Genomic DNA, 21,759 nt, shown 5'->3' with positions numbered 1-21,759 from the left:
GTCGCTTCCCCACACCAAAAAATGTATGTATTTTCTCTTCTCCAGCACAGGGAAGTGATTTTACAGCATGTTAAATAGGAGATCCAAGTCCTCAAAATCCTGACATGTCCAATATTATTTCCATGTCTTTGTTGTGGGCATTTAACAAATTCATGGCAAACCTAATTTAAGACAGAATTTTAACTCCACTTAGATTGTAAACTCTCCATGGCAGGTATATCCCCTCCTATTGTCTTATTTTGTTTTCTGCACTATAATTCCCTGTATTCTATCGTCTCTTTTTTGTAAAGCACTGTGTACATTGACGCTATATAAATAAAATATGCATACATACATTTTCCAATGTCCCTTAATACGCTATATGATGTATTTTGTGTGTTGAATGGAGCATGTGATCAGAGGAAACCTAGCAGCTAACAAGAATCCTGAACGTGAACTGTACCAATCCTTTTTTTAAACCAATCCTTCTAGAATACATTGTTGACGTGGCTATACAAAATTATTGGCATATTCAATTAAATATCTATTGTTACTCCAAGGCACTCAATATACTGTAAAGATGAACATGGGGAACATGGCTTCACAGGATACTGAAAAGGAACCTAAACTTCAAAAGCTAACCAACTTCAAATCCACATATAATCTATACCTGCTCTAACCAATACCTGAACATCAGTGTCAGGATGTGCTCACCACAAACGAGACGGGACCGCGGTGCTGAGGTGGGAAAGATTATTACGCCACCCACAGCCACGAGGGCATGTCTTGATTGAAGAGTGGTCTGGGATTCCGGGATCGGGGTAGGAGAGGTACGGATAGTAGAGGGTGCGGTAGCCAAGTCCGGGGTTAGAGAGAGAGATGTTATCATTTACCGTAAGCCAGAATCGGAATGCCAGAGAGGGAGAGTCGTGATGCCGTATGCCGAGTTCGGAATGCCAGAGGTGCAGGAAGACGTAGCAGAAGCCGGTCCAGTACACGAGGAATCTGTGAAACAGAACTAGGGAGGCAGAGAGTGATGAGAACAACTGGTTCTATGCTCAGCCGACGAGTTAATGAATCTGGAGGGTATATGTAGGTATGAGGAACCAATAGCCGAGTAGCAAGGTGGGGGTGTGTGAATGGGCCAGGCTGAGACAGGGATAGGTCTAGATGAGTTCCTGGAGGAGGAGCTATAAATCCAAGAAGCATTGGTGAATTGTATTGTGGCATTGAAAAAGGGAACTGCGTCTTTAAAAGGTTGGTGCGCCCATGTGGCCGCGCCTCCATGTGGCAGCGTCTGTAGCTGCGTGCGCGGGCCCACGCCCTGAACCGAGGGCAGAAGAGGAGACTTGACGTGCGCGCGCGCGCATAGGAGAACCGGAGCTCGGCGCCATAGGGAAGGAGTCCATGCGAGCCGCGGGAGGCCCAGGCAGAGCCGCGGGTGAGTAAGGAGCACGCCGTGCGCAGCGTGACTCCTGCATCCTTACAGTACCCCCCTCTTCAGGGGCGACCTCCGGGTGTCCATGACAAGGCTTGGAGGGATTCCTACGATGAAAAGCCTGAAGAAGGCGAGGTGCGTGAAGATCCCGGTGGGGAATCCATGAACGTTCTTCAGGTCCGAACTCCTTCCAGTGAACCAGATATTGTACTCCTCCTCTGGAAATCCTAGAATCCAAGATAAACTGGACCTCGTACTCCTGTTGACCGTGAATCATAAGAGGAAGTGGAGGAGAAGTATTCTTGGAAAAGCGAGGACTCTGAAATACTGGTTTAAGTAAAGATACATGGAAGACCGAAGGTATTTTCATCGAAGGTGGAAGGCGTAGATGGTAAGCCACAGGATTAACCCTCCTAACCACGGGGAAGGGACCGAGGAACTTGGGAGCAAGCTTCATGGTAGGAACCTTTAGTCGGATATTCCTGGAAGAAAGCCACACCTTGTCTCCTGGAGCAAACTCCGGTACTTGACGTCGAAGACGATCTGCCTGGAGTTTCTGTCTCCCTGTGGCTACCTTTAAGTTCTCCTGAATCCTTGTCCATAAGTCTTTCAGCTGGGAGATGCGCTTGTCCACCGCTGGTACTCCTGAGGATAGGGAGGAGAAGGGTAAACGGGAAGGATGAAAGCCACAATTAATAAAAAATGGAGATTCTTGAGTGGAATCATTGCGAAGAGAGTTAAGAGCAAACTCGGCCCAAGGAAGCAGATCCACCCAATCCTCCTGCGTATCGGTTATAAAACATCGAAGATACTGTTCCAGGTTTTGGTTGGCCCTCTCCGTCTGCCCATTGGTCTGTGGGTGGTATCCTGAAGAGAATTGAAGTGAAATCCCCAATTTTCGGGAAAAGGCATGCCAAAATCTTGATACAAATTGAGATCCACGTTCCGAAACAATGGTTGCTGGCACCCCATGAAGACGAAAAATCTCCTGAATGAAGACATCCGCAAGGCGGGAGGAATTCGGAAGACCGCTCAAAGGAACAAGGTGCGTCTGTTTGGAAAAACGATCAATGACCACAAGAATCGTATTCTTCCCCTTGGAGTCTGGAAGCTCTACAATGAAGTCCATAGAAATATGGTTCCAGGGACGGTCTGGAATGGGTAAAGGAAGAAGAAGGCCTGCTGGTTTGACACGAGGTACCTTGTTGCGAGCGCAAATGCCACACGCTTTGACAAACTCCTCTACATCCTTAGCCCTCTCTGGCCACCAGAAGGTGCGTTGAACGAGGTCGTTGGTCTTCCGTATCCCCGGATGTCCTGCAGATTTAGAAGAATGACACCATTCGAGAACCTTTTTGCGGTGTTGGAATGCCGTGTAGAGTCTTCCCTCCGGAACCTTGAGCCCTATAGGAATCTGGGATTGCTCGGATTGAATCTTGCCCATAATATCAAAGGAGTTGGCGGACAGGATACATCTAGAAGGAATGATAGTCTCTAGCTGTTCTTCAGATTTTTCCTCTGCAAGGAACTGTCGAGAGAGGGCATCCGCTTTAAGATTCTTGGAGCCATGAATGAAGGAGATGAGAAAATTGAATCGTGAAAAAAATAATGCCCAGCGGGCTTGCCGAGAGTTCAAACGACGTGCCCCTTCTAGGTAGAGAAGGTTCTTATGGTCTGTAAGAATGGTTATGGGTGTCTCTGTACCTTCTAAGAAATGTCTCCACTCCTCTAATGCCAATTTGATCGCCAAAAGTTCCCGGTTCCCGACATCGTAGTTCTGTTCTGCGGATGAAAATTTCTTCGAAAAGAAGGCGCATGGGTGCAGTCTGGCTAAGGGAGATGTCCTCTGGGACAGAACAGCCCCAGCCCCGATGTCAGAAGCATCTACCTCCAAGGTAAATGGAAGTTTAGGATCTGGATGTGTGAGAATGGGCGCAGACACAAAAGCTCTTTTTAGCAGATCAAATGCCTGTATGGCGGTTTCAGACCATGATGAAGGATCTGCACCTTTCTTAGTGAGAGCAGTTATGGGAGATACTGTAGAGGAAAAACTGCGGATGAAACGTCGATAATAGTTTGCAAATCCTAGGAAGCGTTGCACGGCTTTGAGAGTGGTCGGGCGAGGCCAGTCCAAAATCGCCTTAAGTTTCTCAGGATCCATATTGAAACCGGAATCAGAAATAACGTAACCCAAAAACGCCACCGATTTGAGATGGAACTGGCATTTTCCCAATTTTGCAAAGAGATGGTTCTCCCGAAGGCGTAACAGCACCTGTTGAACGTGTTTGATATGTTCTTGAGTGGTTTGAGAAAATATAAGGATGTCATCTAGGTAAACAATAAGAAATTTGTTAAGAATGTCCCGAAAAATCTCGTTAACAAAATCCTGGAAAACTGCTGGTGCGTTGCACAGATCGAACGGCATCACCAGGTATTCGTAGTGGCCGTCATGGGTGTTAAAAGCAGTCTTCCACTCGTCCCCCTCTCGTATCCTTACTAAATTGTAGGCACCTCTCAGATCCAATTTAGAAAAGATAGTAGCTCCCTGGAGACGGTCAAATAGTTCCGGAATCAAGGGTAGAGGGTAGCGATTCTTGCGCGTGATGTTATTCAAACCCCGGTAGTCAATGCATGGACGGAGAGAACCGTCTTTCTTTTTGACGAAGAAGAAACCTGCACCAACTGGAGAGGAAGATTTTCTGATGAAACCCCTCTCTAAATTTTCAGCGATGTAAGTGCTCATGGCTTTCGTCTCTGGGAGAGAGAGCGGATAAGATTGTCCTCTGGGAAGAGGTGCTCCAGGAAGTAGATCAATGGGACAATCGAAAGAACGGTGCGGAGGTAGTATCTCGGAACGGGCCTTGTCGAACACATCACGGAATTCCCAGTACACAGAAGGTAGAGAGTCGATCTTCTCTGGCAGGGTAGACAACCCACCAATGCTCTGGGAAATCCTGGTACAGGTCTTGGCACACGAAGTGGCCCACTGGATGGGTTCCCGATCCGTCCAGTCGATGCGAGGATTATGGAGTTGAAGCCAAGGAAGACCCAAAATCAGCTCAGCAGAGGGAGAGTGGATCACATTGAGAGTAATGATCTCCATATGGAGATCGATGAACCGCAGTAGGAGAGACACCGTCTGTAACGTGATAAATGCCGGCTGTAGAGGTCGACCGTCAATGGCCTCCAGACCTACTGGCGTCTTCTTGGTGATAAGTGAAATATTATTTCGCCTAGCGAAAGTCTCATCGACGAAGTTACCAGCGGACCCGGAATCAATGAACACTCGCGCTAGAGCGTGAAACCCCTCTCCGGACAGTGTTATAGGCAACATTATCCTGGTGGGGAGTACGTCCCTGACAATGGGAGAAAGGGTAAGAATTCCCAACGAAACTCTCCGGGATCTCATTGGGAGTTGGCGTTTCCCGGCTTGTGAGGACACCGGGGTAACGTGTGACTGGAGTTGCCACAGTACATGCAGAGGCCGGCATTGCGCCGACGTTGTTTCTCGGCAGGAGACAGTTTGTTGCCCCCCAACTGCATTGGTTCCAGAATGTTCTCGGAAGGAGGTGACGGAGGGATGAAGGAAGGAGCAAGGTTTCTTGACACCTGTTGTCGGTAACGAGAACGTTCGTATCTCCGTTCCAGTATACGCTGATCTACTCGAACAGCCAGGGCGATTAACTCCTCTAAATCAGTAGGATGATCCCGTGCAGCGAGCTCATCCTTCAGGGATTCAGACAGACCTTGCCAAAACGCAGAAGATAGTGCTTCATTATTCCAACCCGTCTCACCAGCAAGAGTGCGGAACTCTATGGCATCCCCGGCGACGTTACGATCTCCCTAGGTTATGTGACGAAGAGCCGAAGCTGCCGTTAATTTCCGTGCAGGGGTATCGAAGATTCTTCGGAACTCCTCGACGAAGAGATCGATGTCCTGTGTGAGAGGCCCTTGTTGTTCCCAGATGGGAGAGGCCCATGCCAGTGCCTGGTCGGTGAGAAGAGCCAGGATACATGTGACCCTGGAAACAGAAGAGACAAAACGAGAGGGAGAGAGCCGAAATTGGATGAGGCATTGGTTAAGGAAGCCCCTACATCCTTGGGGATCCCCACCATAGTGTTTGGGAGGTGGAATACGAGGTTCCAGGGCAAACAGAGGAGTTGGAAAGGTAGTTGCAGGTGTAGGGGAAGCTCCGGTTGAAAGTTGCCGAGTGAGAGCTCGAACTTGAACCGTAAGGGAGTGAACACTTTGCTGCAACGTATCCGTCCGTCTATCCGATTGTTCCAGATAAGTCTCTAGTCTGGTAAAAAGGGCAGTATGTGCATTAATAGTGCGCTCCACCTCAGCGGGGTCCATGTTTGTTGGGCTGAGCATAATGTCAGGATGTGCTCACCACAAACGAGACGGGACCGCAGTGCTGAGGTGGGAAAGATTATTACGCCACCCACAGCCACGAGGGCACATCTTGATTGAAGAGTGGTCTGGGATTACGGGATCGGGGTAGGAGAGGTACGGATAGTAGAGGGTGCGGTAGCCAAGTCCGGGGTTAGAGAGAGAGACGTTATCATTTACCGTAAGCCAGAATCAGAATGCCAGAGAGGGAGAGTCGTGATGCCGTATGCCGAGTTCGGAATGCCAGAGGTGCAGGAAGACGTAGCAGAAGCCGGTCCGGTACACGAGGAATCTGTGAAACAGAACTAGGGAGGCAAAGAGTGATGAGAACAACTGGTTCTAATCTCAGCCGACGAGTTAATGAATCTGGAGGGTATATGTAGGTATGAGGAACCAATAGCCGAGTAGCATGGTGGGGGTGTGTGAATGGGCCAGGCTGAGACAGGGATAGGTCTAGATGAGTTCCTGGAGGAGGAGCTATAAATCCTAGAAGCATTGGTGAATTGTATTGTGGCATTGAAAAAGGGTACTGCGTCTTTAAAAGGTTGGTGCGCCCCTGTGTGGCCGCGCCTCCATGTGGCAGTGTCTGTAGCTGCGTGCGCGGGCCCACGCCCTGAACCGAGGGCAGAAGAGGAGACTTGACGTGCGCGCATAGGAGGACCGGAGCTCGGTGCCATGGGGAAGGAGTCCATGCGAGCCGCGGGAGGCCCAGGCAGAGCCGCGGGTGAGTAAGGAGCACGCCGTGCGCGGCGTGACTCCTGCATCCTTACAATCAGTTCATTAAGGTTAACACGGGGACTTAACGTTACATTAGTTAGGTTATACCTGAACTTGGTGTTACTCAAATCCAAAGCCTGAAATAGGGCTTTAGAATGATCTGAATGGAGCCTCAGTTATGCTTGAGTTAACTAACACAACATTATTTACAGCGTTATTTCCCTCTCAAACTTGAGTTAAGCACTTATTTCCGCGACATTATCAGGCATAATCTAAGACATACTTGCGTCACATTATTGGAAGATAGCAAACACAATGTTATGCTATAATAATGTGATGTTAAGCCTACGCTAGTGGGATGTATACCAGCCCTTATTTCATATAATTACTGTAGCTTTGAGGATGAGCGTTAACTTCAGGAAACATAACCTAACATCTGTTCCTACAGTACTTTAGGTAACATAAGTACATTTATTTCCTGTTGAAGCTGTATACACAAGTTATCCACATACAGTAAACCGTAAAAAAATAAACAGGCCCATCCCTTGTCATCTGTTTGAAAGGCTTCTAATGATTATCTACTGCAATTAAACATCCATTTATAGTAATCATGTTGTGTACAGCTGTTTTTCAATGATTCCTGAGCTTTGCAATTATTTTTCTGTTGTACTGTATACTGTATGTATTTATTCCGACAACTCTATAATTAACCAAGCGTCAAAACAATTCTCCAAGCCACCTCTGTTTTACATCTTTTTTCATTTTGTAGATTACAGGGTGTAACTAATTCAAGAGCCAGAACATACTGTATGTAACACATCAAAGTCAGAGACTAAAAGAAATATCTATGCCTAATCTGTTACATCACCGTTTGCTTTAGCACATAAAGCCACCAGCTGAAAAATATTAATTTCTCATTAATCACCAAAGTGAATAATTCAAAATGTGCAGTGTTTCTCCACATTGAAATACAGACTTTTAATCCTGTTTTAGACAGAGGTTTATTTTAGAGTGAATATTTTCAGTGCCAAAATGTCTAGCGGGACTATACACTAGCGCCAATAACTTATTATTTAATATCCCCATGTTGGAGCCTCCTCCCGTATCAGCGGCACCCACTTCCCTGTCTCAGTGGCCTTGCACACCCTCCCCTTTTACACCTGTTTCTCTCCCCCCTTGGTCTCTCCCTCTTCCTTAATCATTCTCCCCCTCCATCTCTTACACACCCTCTGCTATCACTCAATTACTCCATCTCACTCAATCCCCCCCTCCTCACACTCATTTCCCCTTTCTCCCTTAGCCGCACACACAATTCCACCCAATACCCAAACAATTCCCCCAGTACAAAACTACCCCCCCAAATACAGACACCACTACAGCCCCTCCAGATACCGACACAACTACACCCACCCACAGATGCAAACCCTACCCCTGATACAAACACCAATACACTCCCCCAGATACAGACACGACTACACACACCTGCAGACGCAAACACTACCGCTGATACAAACACTACTACGCCCCCCCAGATACAGACACCACTACACCCCCTCAGATAAAAACACCACTACACCACCCCAGATGCAAACACCCCCAAGATACAAACACCACTACCCCTCCAAATACAATTACTACTACCCCCCAGAAACAATTACTGTGACGGTGAGGGGGTAACCAGGCCATCAATAAAAATATTATGCCCGGCTGATTACCTCTGATCCATATTTGGTACTTTAGAGTGTCAGCTCTTGAACCTTTTTGTTGTACATGCAATGTATGTAATTGTGCGACAAAGAATTTTCTGTGTGCCAGCACTCAAAGATTGCTAGGCTATAAGTTTCAAGGGGGGGTTTACGGGGAAAGTTTTGTCAGAATGTGCTAGGTAGCGGGGTTCCAGCGTTGCTGGATCACCCAAAAATGTACCCTGGAATCAGGCCGCATTCTTGGATACATTGAGACACATTGCTCCGGCAAAATCTCCCCTTAAATTCTTGCGCGACTCACTGCTTGGACTCCCTGCTTCAACACAGACCAGAAAGGTAAATGGGGCATAGGGATGTGTGGTATCCCTGAAATGGTAAAGGGGTCCCTAGTATAAGGGGGATGCCCAGTTAATGACCTGATCCCCCAGAACCTGGTATAGGGGTTCTGGGGGTACTCCAACCATATATAAGGGTTTTTATGAAACCTAAGTCCGGTTTTCAAGAAAGGAAGGAGATACAGCTCTGGAATGAACCTAAGAATTTTTTAATTCTACCTTGGGACTTAGAAAAAATATGGGAAAAATATTTAGTTTCATAGTGTTTAATAGTACAGATGCTTGTGTACGGTATTATGCGCTGGGGACTTCCAGGTCCATGTTTCCGAGAGACCATGTGGCTACCAAGCTTGATGCGACCAAGTCTGCTCGGGTCCCGGACATCAAAGTCTCAGATGTTACCAAGGTGTGAAAGCCATTTGGGCACCGGAGTTATGCTCAAGTACCCACGTCCTGGGATGAATGGTGGTCCCAGACCACCATTTGCCCCAAGCCAGACTGTGAGGAGCCTAACTCAGAGGGTGGCTTCTAACTGACAAGTGGCAGAGGTGCCAGGTTGGCGCATGCCCTGTTAGAATCCGAATCCGTGCTTGCCCGACTTCGATAGACTGGCAACGCTCTTATTGGCTGATAAGGATTTCTCCCATGCTCGGAATGGCTGGAGTATTTCATGAATGACACTGAAATACTATAAGAAAGCAAGCAGCCAATCTGTTCACGTGGTTCTAAGCGCCAAGAAGGCAGTGTAAAAATCACCAAAAGAAATTTCTCTGAGAGAAATACCAGCGAGCCGGCTTCAGAAATTTCAAGGCAAGAAATGTTCTAAGTCCCACTTTTCGGGGCCAAGTTCTGAGAATAGAACATAGCAATCGTGGCTGGGATTGCAAGCCGAAAAGAGTACCAGGACGCTTGGTACTATCTCCAGGTCAAAGGATTTCAGCAGCTCCGGAGCATTTCGGGCTAAGTCCCGGCCAACCTGAAGACTGTTTTATGGACTGTTTCACCTAGGAAAGGCTATTTTGCAGCCCAGACACCCCAGTAAGTGTGCTTTCTCTTGTATTTTGTAATCCATTGTGTGTACATCTGTTACAATGGAATAAATGACAATTTGTTTTACTACTTGGTTTTGCTCAGTGATATGATCCCGGTATAAAGGTGTAAATGCTTGGTCTCCCGTGACAATTACCACTACCCCTCAGCTAAAATTACCACTACCCCCCAGATACAATTACCACTACCCCCCAATGCAATTACCACTATCCCCTCCCAGATACAATTACCACTATCCCCCTAAATGCAATTACAACTTCCTCTCCAGGTGCAATTATCACTACCCCCCCCCCCCCCCAATGCAATTACCACTACCCCCTCCCACATACAATTACATCTACCCCTTCCAAATACAATTACCACTTACCTCTGGTTGCTGCTGCTGGGCCCTGGCTCTCTCCTGCTGGGCCCCTGCTCCACCCAGCTACTGCCTCTTCCTACACCACCCTCTCTCTCTCGCTGGTGCATGTCAGAAACTGGGCCTGACTTCTGGGTGCACCCAGCTTCCCACGCACACCAGTGTGGGACAAGGCAGGCAGAAGCTGGCGAGATCCAGGGCCCGGCAGTAAAAACCAGAGGCCCGGCCGCCACCCGGCCCCTACTCCTGGCTTTCCCCTGCTGCTCTGCCTTCATTTTCCCAAGCCCGTGCATGCCGGAAGCTAGGTGCACCCAGAAGTCAGGCCCAGTTTCTGGCACGCACGGCGGGAGAGAGAGAATGGTGTGGGAAAAACAGGCAGCAGCTGGGGGGAGCTTGGGTCCCAGCGGCTGCAACCACAGTCCCGGCAGCTGGATGCAGAAGTTGGGCCAAGCCTCTGACCCCACACAGCCACCTTGTCCTGCCTCTTCCGGCCCTGGTTATGCCTATGTAGCCCATGTCCCCCCCCCCCCCCCCCCCGGACACAGATTGTCCCCCTAGGGTGTAGTGAGGGCTGGCTACGTGTATCTGGGTGGTGCATACCTGCTTGTAACAGGAGGGCCTGAGTCTCCCGCGTTGGTATTGTGGACAACAGGGACAGGCTTCTGGGGTATATGCCTTCATCTTTAGTGGTGGTGGTGCAGCGCCTCCATTCTCTGGTGAAACCTAGGGGATAGGTTGGAATCTTCTCAGAGAAAGCCCTGGTCCCAGGGCGAGAGATTCCAATCTCACACACAGTCTCTTTATAAAAGCAGCAATAGTCTTTATTGTACTCACAGCAGATCAGTAGCAGCACACAGCAGCACACAGCAGCAGCAGCAGCAGCACACAGCAACACTTTAGACACAGTGTACAGGCTGTTCCTCCTCCTTTCCCTCCAGAAGTGCACCCTCAGGATGGGCTGTCTGGGGCTCTTTGCTCCCTGCCTCCACCCCTAGCCCAGGGCGCTCAGGGTGGGGCTAGCTCTTCCCTCACCCCCTAAGCAGGGTGAAGGGCACTGGTCCACCTATTGCTACTAGGCCCTACTCCACAGGAACCCAGCTAACTTACTGCTCTGACTGTCCAGTCAGGCACTCCAACACTAACTGCCTGCACACAGACAGGAACTGCAACTAAGTTTAGTCAGCCCCACCCCTCATGATGTCAGCAGGCCCTCCCCTGTGTCTATGCCTTCCCACACAGAGTCAGGTGCCTACCTCTACCAATCACGGCAGGGCTTGGAGCAGGAAAAACCCATGATAACTACTGGCGGCCTGCTATTAGCAGGGCTTACACCAGTAGAAGAAAGATATATAGCCCCCATTACTTACCGGGGCTACAAGTAACTATGTAATATGGGTGAGGGTTAGATGCATAATCCCCTGCGGGGGATTTTTATAAAGCGGTGATAACTACCACCACTTCTTAAACATTCCATATTGTATCAATAGTCCTTAGTGCTGATGTGTCTGTGGCAATATACTAACTCTTAGCAAAGTCATTCATCACGTGGAACAGACTTTCATCATAAAACTATGGGTTCAGCTTCTACAGGGTGTAAGTAGGTATTGGATCCATATGAAAATGAAAGGCTGACCTCATAAATAGGCATGGCTGGCAGGTATTTAATCATTATAAATGCTTCCATCCAAAACCGCTTTACAATCAAGATGTGATGACCAAGCAGTTGTAGCAGAGCTATATCTTTAAAATGTTTCATTGTGAACAATATAAAGATGAGAGAGAGAATGAGAGAGACAGACAGACAGAGAGACAGACAGACAGACAGACAGACAGACAGACAGACAGAGAATCTTTCCATATTCGTTTTTAATAGATTTATTAGAGCAAAACTCAATAGAAGTGTATGAATCTGTTGGAAAAATGAGTATAAATGTCTTACAATGAATCAGATTCAGTTAAAAGGAGCAAATCTTGAAAGGTATATTATTGTATCTATGCTTCTTTACATAATGTTACACTGGGGTATCAAGAGCCCACCGACGCACACATTATTGTAGGGCTTCACTATGGGTCATAATAACAGACAACAAAGTTCTGATAGGGTTTTCATTCTCATGCATGTATACATAGGTTCAAACATGCATTCACAGGTGCTTACATATGACATACATACATTCACTGATGCATGCACGCATTTATAGATACATAGAGGGCAATTTTGAATTGGCTAACTACAGTAGAGTCGTAGCACAAACTCATTGCATGGATGAAAATGGACCGTTTCAGGCTCATTTATTTAGATTTGAACAAAAATAGGCATAAAGACAGATTGTGCTAGGGTCGTTAACATAACTTAATAGGTTGAGCAGAGGTGTGTCTATTCCTAATTTAATTTAATGAGCTCAACATAGACATATACGTTAAAAAAACACCGGTCATATTGGCATCCAATGTGGAGTTCTTAATTTAATACCATTTCCTGTTCCCCACATGGCGGTGGGTACTAATTGGGAATAGCGCCTCTCTCAGCATAAGGAGGACAGGAAACTTTTTTGCAGGGACCTGGTATATAAGGCCCTACCTTTTTCATGCAGAGGCATTCTTTTTCCTAACCTATGACATGGCTGGAGTGTTTGTTATTTTGTTAAGTTGGGACTTGGTTAGTGCAGTTCAATCTGGAGGGTTTTCAGCCTCTCTCGCACTGAAGCTCCAGCCAAAGCGCCATCTGTAATGGTCAATTGGAGGCCCTGCCACTGGGCAGAACACTGCAGAAGCGTCCGGGAACACAGATAGACTGGAATTCATGGCTGGGGTAAGACACGCTGGATCCTTCTGTGAGCAGGAAGCAGAGAAACAGAGCACGCGTGCAGCCATGCATGAGCCTTCTCATCCCTTTAAAGGGGAAATTACGCTCTTATGTCACACACGCGATGGTGCCATGGCGACTCCACCCTAGTCTTAAAGGGACAATACCATTTAATGGGGCCTGATCTCCTGAAGCATTTCTGAGGACTAATGAGGTTGCTCTTTCGCACAGAATGATTATAGAAGCGGAATAAAGCTTTGCATCGCTGCCCAAAACTTTTAAGTGACTCCATAGAAAAATGATTTTAATAAAAAAGAGAGTGACTAACAATGGAGTGGAGATTCTTTTCTATATAATCCATCTTTGATGCAGTACTTCTGGGGTCAGTGAGAGGAAGGTGGCTAATAAGCCAAGATATGTGCGGCTTTTAATAAGCCAGGATATGTGCGGGTTTCAATAAACCAGGGTATCTGTGTGTTTATTAACTTTGTCCAGCTGGTCTCAGCTGTTTTGGAGGTTAGTGGCCCCTCCTTCCCAGGTTTTAAGCTCACCCCTCTCCTCTATCCATATGTACAGGTCTTTTCATGCAGCTGTTTGTGACAGATCCAATGCAGATCATTCTTCCTGTAATTATACAGGGAAATATGAATTGTAATCAGTTAGTGTTAGGACCTGCGATATTATGGTCATACCTTGAAGTGGCTTGCAGGCTTATAATACTTTGGCCAAAGGGTTAAACTAAATTACCTTTTTTTCAAGATATATATATACAGTCATGTGAAAAAGAAAGTACACCCTCTTTGAATTCCATGGTTTTACATATCAGGACATAATAACAATCATCTGTTCCTTAGCAGGTCTAAAAATTAGGTAAATACAACCTCATATGAACAACAACACATGACATATTACACCGTGTCATGGTGGAGGGGTGATAATTTGGGCTTGTGTTTGCAGCCACAGGACCTGGGAACCTTGCCGTCATTGACTCTACCATGAACTCCTCTGTATACCAAAGTATTCTAGAGTTAAATGTGAGGCCATCTGTCCGACAGCTAAAGCTTGGCCGAAATTGGGTCATGCAACAGGACAATGATCCCAAGCACACCAGCAAATCTACAACAGAATGGCTGAAAAAGAAAAGAATCAAGGTGTTGCAATGGCCCAGTCAAAGTCCAGACCTCAACCCGATTGAAAGGCTGTGGCGGCACCTTAAGAGAGCTGTGCATAAACAAATGCCTGCAAACCTCAATGAACTGAAGCAACGTTGTAAAGAAGAGTGGGCCAAAATTCCTCCACAACGATGTGAGAGACTGATAAAGTCATACAGAAAACGATTACTTCAAGTTATTGCTGCTAAAGGTGGTTCTGCAAGCTATTGAATCATAAGGTATACTTAGTTTTTCACACATGGCTTCTCCATTTTGGCTTTATTTTTGTTAAATAAATCATGACACTGTGTAATGTCATGTGTTGGTGTTCATCTGAGGTTGTATTTACCTAATTTTAAGACCTGCTAAGGAACAGATGATTGTTATTATGTCCTATGTAAAACCATAGAATTCAAAGAGGGTGTACTTTCTTTTTCACACAACTGTATATATATATATATAGTGCAGAATAAATTAGTTCTTCAGTATTAGGTGATACCTTTTTTATTGGACTAACAATTGCTCGACCTGAAGAAGAGAAGAGAACTCTCAAAAGCTTGTCCTATGACATTAATTGTTAGTCCAATAAAAAAGGTATCACCTAATACTGAAGAACTCATTTATTCTGCACTATCGCAACTGGACTAACACGGCTACCTTCTGCTATATATATATATATATATATACTGTATATTTACATTGCAGGGCTCATCATGTATGGTAACATATCAGTAAGTCCACAGTCATGTGTCTTTTACCTCACAAGACTTTGTTGATTACTGTAAATGTTTATCGCACTGGCTGCTACATATTTCTCTGAAATGCACTGCAGCCTCCCTTCTACTGAATAGGTTTAATCCTTCAGCTTTTAGTGGAAGTGCTTTTCTTACTTGTTCTAAAGGGAATTCGGCAAATGAGATATAATGAGGAGAAGGGCCATTGCCAAATTGTGTTGATGCAGAGCAGGATGTTTGTTTCATTCATGCTGACCTTGCAGACAGCTCTGTGGAAGGCGAACCTTTTACTGGAACACAAACCGCTGAATCAGTCCAGAGATTAAGGAAGGGGTGGATGAGATGGGTTGAGATGTTGTTGTATCCTCATTCAACCTGGAAACCCAATTCTAAAATGGTTCCGCTGCACAAATTCATTGTTAGGTAACATTGGTTGCTTGGACCAATTAGGTGTTTCTCATTGCCGCAGCTAAATGGAATAGTAATCCCGGGGTCAATGCTCATTAGTGGTGGTCCCCATAATTTCAGAGAATACCCTTCATGCAAGGGAAGCTTGCAGTTAGCCATCATAGTATATGTAGGGTTGCATATGTGAAAGTTCATACCAAGGAGAGTAAGTACTGGAGAAGGAGGAAGAGGGGTAGATGGTGGTTTCTGTTTTCAGCATGAAGCAAGACCAAATGTCTGCATATATGAAGAGATCCAGCTGCAGTTTAGCTTGGCTACAGCAGGCAGGCAGGAAGCCTGGACAGGAAGCCACTACTCCCACAAAAAAAGGCCTTAGCCTTTCAATAAATAAATATTTTAATCAAAACTTCTCTGAGCTATTTACCTTGCTATTTAAACCTGTGTGCAATACACAATTCACAACTGTATCTTAATAGTGTATACATTTGTATATTTCTATGTAGCACCATTACCCCCACCCTCTGTGAGATTGGGTCGCTACCTGTATGTTTCCTAGAGCTCTGCATACCTGTGAGGCAACAGGAGGGCTCCGAGTTGCTCCACAATGGTGTGGGGGAGAATCAGGACAGGCTTTCAGGGTGCTTATTCTCTGTTGGCAATGCCTCCAGTCAGCGAGGATTCTGTATCTGCAGGATGACCATGCTGACACCTTTCTTATCACAAGGCAGGTAATCACACAAGCTTAGATGGTTCAATGGATGTTTAGTCATGGTCCCAGAACTCACAGCAGTCCTCATTCCCTGGAAGGTTACCTTAAGGCTTGAGGCCCATCTAGGTTTCCTTCTGGTGCTTCTCCTGTATCCGCTAGTGGGATACAGGTTAGATGTTGTCCACTCCATACGGGGAGGAAAGAGACACACAGACTTCTGGGAGAGTGCCAGTATATACCCTGGGGGTTGGGCTTATAACCCTGCCCCATAACAGGGCAGTATAACAAAAACACTGGATGGCACGCTAAACACTCCCAAAGTGCTCCGTGTAACAGTGAATAATATATGTATATATATATATGTAAACTTAATATATTACATCACATATAATAAATGTATAATCAAAGTGTAATAAACTAATCACACCTTAAAGTGATAAATAAGTGAAATATAAATAAGAGTGTGTACTATAATATTCACACACAGAAAAAACAGTGAAGATATTGTGAATAAATAAAAGCAAAAAACGACTTCACTCAACCCTCAGCACAGACTGTTCCAAAAGTCTTGACAGATATGTATCTCTCCAACCCCACGGGAGCAATGTTGGAAGCCAAAAAGATAAGAAAAAAATCTACATACTGTAGTGCAATAATGCGACACAGTGAAAATGACAAAAATAAAAAAAAAATCCCAAAAATGAATACTCACAATAAAGCAGAAATAAAGGAGCAGTAATCCACCCAGTGGTAGTATTGATCCTTGATAGTCCTTTAGTGGTGGGGCGGTGAGATCGTGACTTACCTGTTAACCACCACCTTTTACCTACTCTGCCTATTATCTACCTCTTTATAGTAAGCCTCCATTTGTGAGGTGAAATTTTGTTTTATAAAATATTGTATGCGACCTGCACTATGGTTTTATTTCTCTCTGTCCGAGACTGCTGATCTACTACCATATATAATCCAGGATCAATACTACCACTGGGTGGATTACTACTCCTATATTTCTGCTCTATTGTGAGTATGTATTTTTGGGATTTTTTTTTATTTTTGTCATTTTCACTGTGTAACATTTATTGCACTATGTAGATTTTTTTGGCTTCCAACATCACTCTCTTGGGGTTGGAGAGAACCATAATAGGGCAGGTCTGATACGGATAGGCATCATACATTTGTATATGACCAAACCAGTATCCTCCCCCAGGCTGACACCCTCAGGTTTTTACTAGGCCCGCCCCGGGATACAGCCAGTGTATCCAGGCTGCAACAACAAGCTAGGCCTGCATGAGATAATCTAACCCCTCACAGTGCCTGTACTTACCAGGACTTACACTGTGGGGGCCCAACAGAAGAGTAGCGGCCGGAGGTCATGCTACATTCTCCCCTTGGTGAAACTCTCACGGGCACACTGAGGAATAAAGTATGTACAATGTCATCATACTGTAGCATCAACTCTGTAATTGAACCTAATACAAACTTGTATTACTATACAATACACAATAGTACATTAACAAATACACATTCCCATATAACCCTGGGTCTACTATAGATGTTTCTTGGGGCTACCTCAATAGTAGTGGGCCGGATCGGGTTTCTGTTCTACTGTAGGTTACCCTGACTATTTAAAAAATATATTGCAATGTTATTCTCATATTCCAGACACAAGTTAAGGAGAAAAATAGTGCCCCTAATATAATAGTGAGCTTTTCAACTTGCAAACTACTTACTGTGAGATTGGTGTGCAATAAATGTATTAAGGGGTGCTGTCTCTTCGTCTCTGGATTGATAGCACGCAGTACAGTATGTCAGTCATTTACTATTCTCGTCTGCAGTACGTGAGTTAAATGTAACAATTTGTTTGCATTTTAATTTGACTTTGCAAAGTTGGTGTCAGGGCAGACCTGGTAGATTAATTGGTGCATAAAATTAAAAAATTAGGGCAACCCAGGTTGTATCAAACAGTACTGTACACTTCTAATTATGTTCTACTTACAGAAGTAAAGTAAGATACTTGAAACACTTGTGTTCAAATACACAATTATTAAATTACTGTGCGATTCATTAAATTACATTGTAATACCAAAATATTCAGCTTTATATATTATAGGGCCATTTTTACTAATCAGTGCTACGCCAAGAGATGCCTTCCAGCACAGCCTAGTAAATATTTATGGTCGAGAAAAATAAATAGGTGTCTTCTGGCTTAGAAGGTGTCTTATGAAGTAGCACTGCTTAGTAAATATGGCCCAAAGTCCATGTGATGTGATGTTTTGTCATTGACTGTATTGAGTAACAGAATCGTTCCCTTTTTCCTTCTAGTTCCATGAAAAGGAAGAAGAAGAGCTGAATGAGAAAAGTGAAAATGATTCTGGTATTAATGAAGAGCCCATGCTTACTGCAGATCAGGTAAGGTCACGCCCAACTGTATTGTAACAGAGACAATTATCTTTGGCCTATTGTGTTTAGCATAGTCAATATGCACAGACATACAGTAAAAATATTATTAACTAAAATCCCAAACAGTTGAACTGTAAATCAGGAGGAGATGAGATTTTGGTCCACAATTATTAAAAAGAATTAACTTTAAGACATTTGGCTTATTCAAATGTTTGGGTTATACAGATGCAGCGGCCGTTATCCGAACATTTACTTGGGTACATTTTGCGTTGAGAAATATTCTCAAGTTTTGCTGCTGCAGACATAATGGCCCATCGGATTAACACAGCTGGGGTCCCTGCTGTGTGAGTCCTACTGGGGTCTGCCTTTCTGTAATAGACACGCAGTAAGAGGCTGAATCCGTCACTCTACGTCACGGTGGCCTGGGGTATTAATCCTGTGTCTATAAAAATAAATATTGGTTTTACAGTATGTGGGGGCACGGGGCGGGTTGTGTATTGGTGCTTACTAGATATTTAATTTTTAACATTACAGTAATATAGCAGGGGGTCTCCGGAGATGAACCGCGTTGGTTTCAGGTACGGGGACCCTCTACTTCCCGAGATACAGGCCCCGTTATGGGGTGCCGGTATCTCCTATGCATGTAAATGTCTCATGTCACGTGATCGGGACATTTCAATGCATAGGAGATACCGGCACCCTATAACCCTGAAATAAAACCCCCGCGATCGCCTGTGAGGTGCGCAGTTAGAGTGACTGGTTCAGCCTCTTACTGCGCTGTAGCGTGATAAGGCTACTGGAAGGGGGAACAAGAACAGGACGAAGAGAAGGCCACGGGAAAACAAGGACTGCAGACAGGCCACAGAAACACTGAGGACTTCAGTGTAGCCGCTTCAGTGCAGCGGAGGCAAAGTCTGTCAGGAACAGGAATAGTAGCACCGGGCTACAGTACAGGAAAGGCCTTAGGATGCAGGAGGCTTCAGGAAAATGTGACAATAGCACATGAAGGCCAAGTTAGGCAAAACAGATGTGCTTGTGGCAAGCACAGTTACATGAAAGAAGATCTATGCTCCACACTTCCTTGGGGGAAGGGCTGACTCTAAATAGCACAGGCAGCCAATGGGGCAGAGCTGCATAGGAGGCAGGATGAAGCAGACTGCAGTGTAATTCTAAGAGCAGGTGATTCTGATTGCCCAGTAAAGGGAGGGCTTTGCCTGGAAGCTATATAGCCTTGTAAGGGTGAGTTCCAGCCAAAGCCAGGACTGGAACCCTTATAGCTAGCAAATATTGGTTTTATGTGGGGACACAGGGGTTGGGTTGTTTATTGGTGCTTTCTACATATTTAAATTTAAATTTATGACTAATGTAGATGAGCAGGGGGTCTCTGGAGCAGACCCGCGTTGGTTTCAGGTCCGGAGACCCCCTGCTTCCCTGCTTTGAAATGTAGGCTGTGTTTATTTTTTTTAAATACAGAAATGGTACTGCAGGCCAGCGGGTGCCAGCGTGAACCCAAGGGGACCACTTGAGGGCCCAAGGGGACCACCTGAGGGCCCAAGGGGACTACCTGAGGACCCACGGACACCTGCGGGGAGGAACCAGGGGCCCCACAGCTATGGGGACCCCGGTGACCCACAGGCACCACCCAAGGGCCCCCAGAAACCTGTGGGAACCACCCGAAAGCCCCCAGACACCCATGGGGATGACCCGGGGACCTCCAGACACCCACGGGGACCACCCGTGGACCCCGTTGGGACCCATGGACACCCACAGGGACAGTGGAGACCACCCAAGGGCCCCCAGACACCAGTGGGAACACCCAAGGGTGATCTGTGGGGCCCGTGGACACCCACAGACCGGGGACCCCCACCAGCCTGTGCTATTAATCCTGTGCCTATAAAAATAAATATTGGTTTTATGTGGGGGCACAAGGGGTGGGTTGTGTTTTGGTGCTTACTACATATTTTAATTTAAATTTATGACTAGTGTAGATGAGGAGAGGGTCACCGGAGCAGACCCGTGTTGGTTTCAGGTCCAGGGACCCCCTGCTTCCTGAGATACAGGCCCCGTTATGGGGTGCCGGTATCTCCTATGCATGGAAATGTCCCGATCACGTGACATGAGAAATTTCCATGCAGGAGATACCGGCACCCCATAACAGGGCCTGTATCTCGGGAAGCAGGGGGTCCCCGGACCTGAAATCAATGTGGTTCAGCTCCGGGGACCCCCTGCTACATTACTGCAATGTTTAAAATGAAATAAACCCCCCACGATCGCCTGTGAGAGGCGCGCTGTTAGAGTGACTGATTCAGCCCTCTTACTGCACGTCACTTACAGACAGGCAGAGCCCGGTAGGATTACACAGCAGGGACCCCTGCTGCATTAATGCGATGGGCCATTATGTCTGCAACGGAACATCTCGCAACACCACGCAGCAGAACGCAAGATTTACCCAGGTAAATGTTCGAATAACGGCCGCTGCATCTGTAGGTGGCTCAAAACACCCAATCTTAATAGTAGCTAACCGGGTACATCACATACAGAATGTAACCGCCATGCAAGTGTGCTTAGGTGGCCCAAAACACACAGCTTTAGGGGTAGCTAGCCAGGCTTCATCTTTATTATGTGAGACCAGCTATCCCTACTGTCATTCACTCACACAAGAGCGAATCACAATCCCCAGGATGCCACCTGAGCTAAGCGATTCTGGACTCTCGTAGTCCTTGTGATGGCTCAAGTTGAAAATAGATAGTCCGCAGAACCCACCCCCAGTCCTTGGGTAACTTCCCAGCAGTTCAACATAAAGTATTGAGAAGTGGCCAATAGCCTCTGGGCTAGCTATCCTACAATAGATGGTAGCCTCCTGGATACTGGGTTGGTTGAGTGGCGGCCTCTATCCACCACCCTTGGATGCCCCCCCAAAAATGTAGTACTTTACCGAATACAACAGGGAAACGTTACTTGGTAGACTCCTGGCTACCCAGCCTGAGGTAACTGGTAGTCACCTGGCTACTTAGCTGTAGTGGTGATCACCACGCGCCAAAGCGATACAAAGGAAAATGTGGCTTGGTAACCTCCTGGCTAGTTAGTCCTGTGTGGTGGGTCCATCACCCGTCTCAGCTGAATACCCCAAATGTGCCTCTGGGGGTTATGGCACGTTACGGCACGTAGCTACGGCACGTGATGGAAAATGGAAAGATGTTTTGCCCCTAAATAGAAATGGGAAGGTAGCCACAAAGCTGAAGGCGTTGTTTTGCCTCGCTAAACTTTGGTTGATTATGGTTTTACATGCCCACTTAGCATTACAGTCAGTGGCTGGCACCATGGTGAACATTGATTTGCGTGTGTGTGTTATGGAGCTGGGAAGGTTATGTTGATAATAGCTGTGGCCATTTATATCCTAAATATGGTGTCTGTGTTTTATTGTGATTTGCGTGGCACGGCTATTTTGTATATAAGGGATCAAGGAATCTAAGAGTCAAGCACAAGACGCAGCAAGGTTTGTATAATGCCATGGCGGTCTAAAGTAATTATCTTCCACTGAACTGGCTTTGAAAGAAATAGAAGCATACAGTATGA

The 21,759-nt window shown here is 46.0% G+C and overlaps 1 protein-coding gene across 4 annotated transcripts in view; it reads left to right on the top strand.

The window, feature by feature from the left end:
- The window catches only part of FEZ1 (fasciculation and elongation protein zeta 1), a 72,574-nt gene that overhangs the window by 31,186 nt on the left and 19,629 nt on the right, over window positions 1–21,759 (top strand). For all 4 annotated transcript variants that reach the window (XM_075604332.1, XM_075604334.1, XM_075604335.1 and 1 more), the window contains exon 4: window positions 18,106–18,192. In XM_075604332.1, the coding sequence (XP_075460447.1) occupies window positions 18,106–18,192 (87 nt within the window). The remainder of the gene's footprint in view (window positions 1–18,105; window positions 18,193–21,759) is intronic.

Source organism: Ascaphus truei, chromosome 6, assembly GCF_040206685.1.
Source record: "Ascaphus truei isolate aAscTru1 chromosome 6, aAscTru1.hap1, whole genome shotgun sequence".
Lineage (NCBI taxonomy): Eukaryota > Metazoa > Chordata > Amphibia > Anura > Ascaphidae > Ascaphus > Ascaphus truei.
Note: the sequence above shows the minus strand (reverse complement) of the source record. Positions and strands in the feature narration are given on the sequence as shown.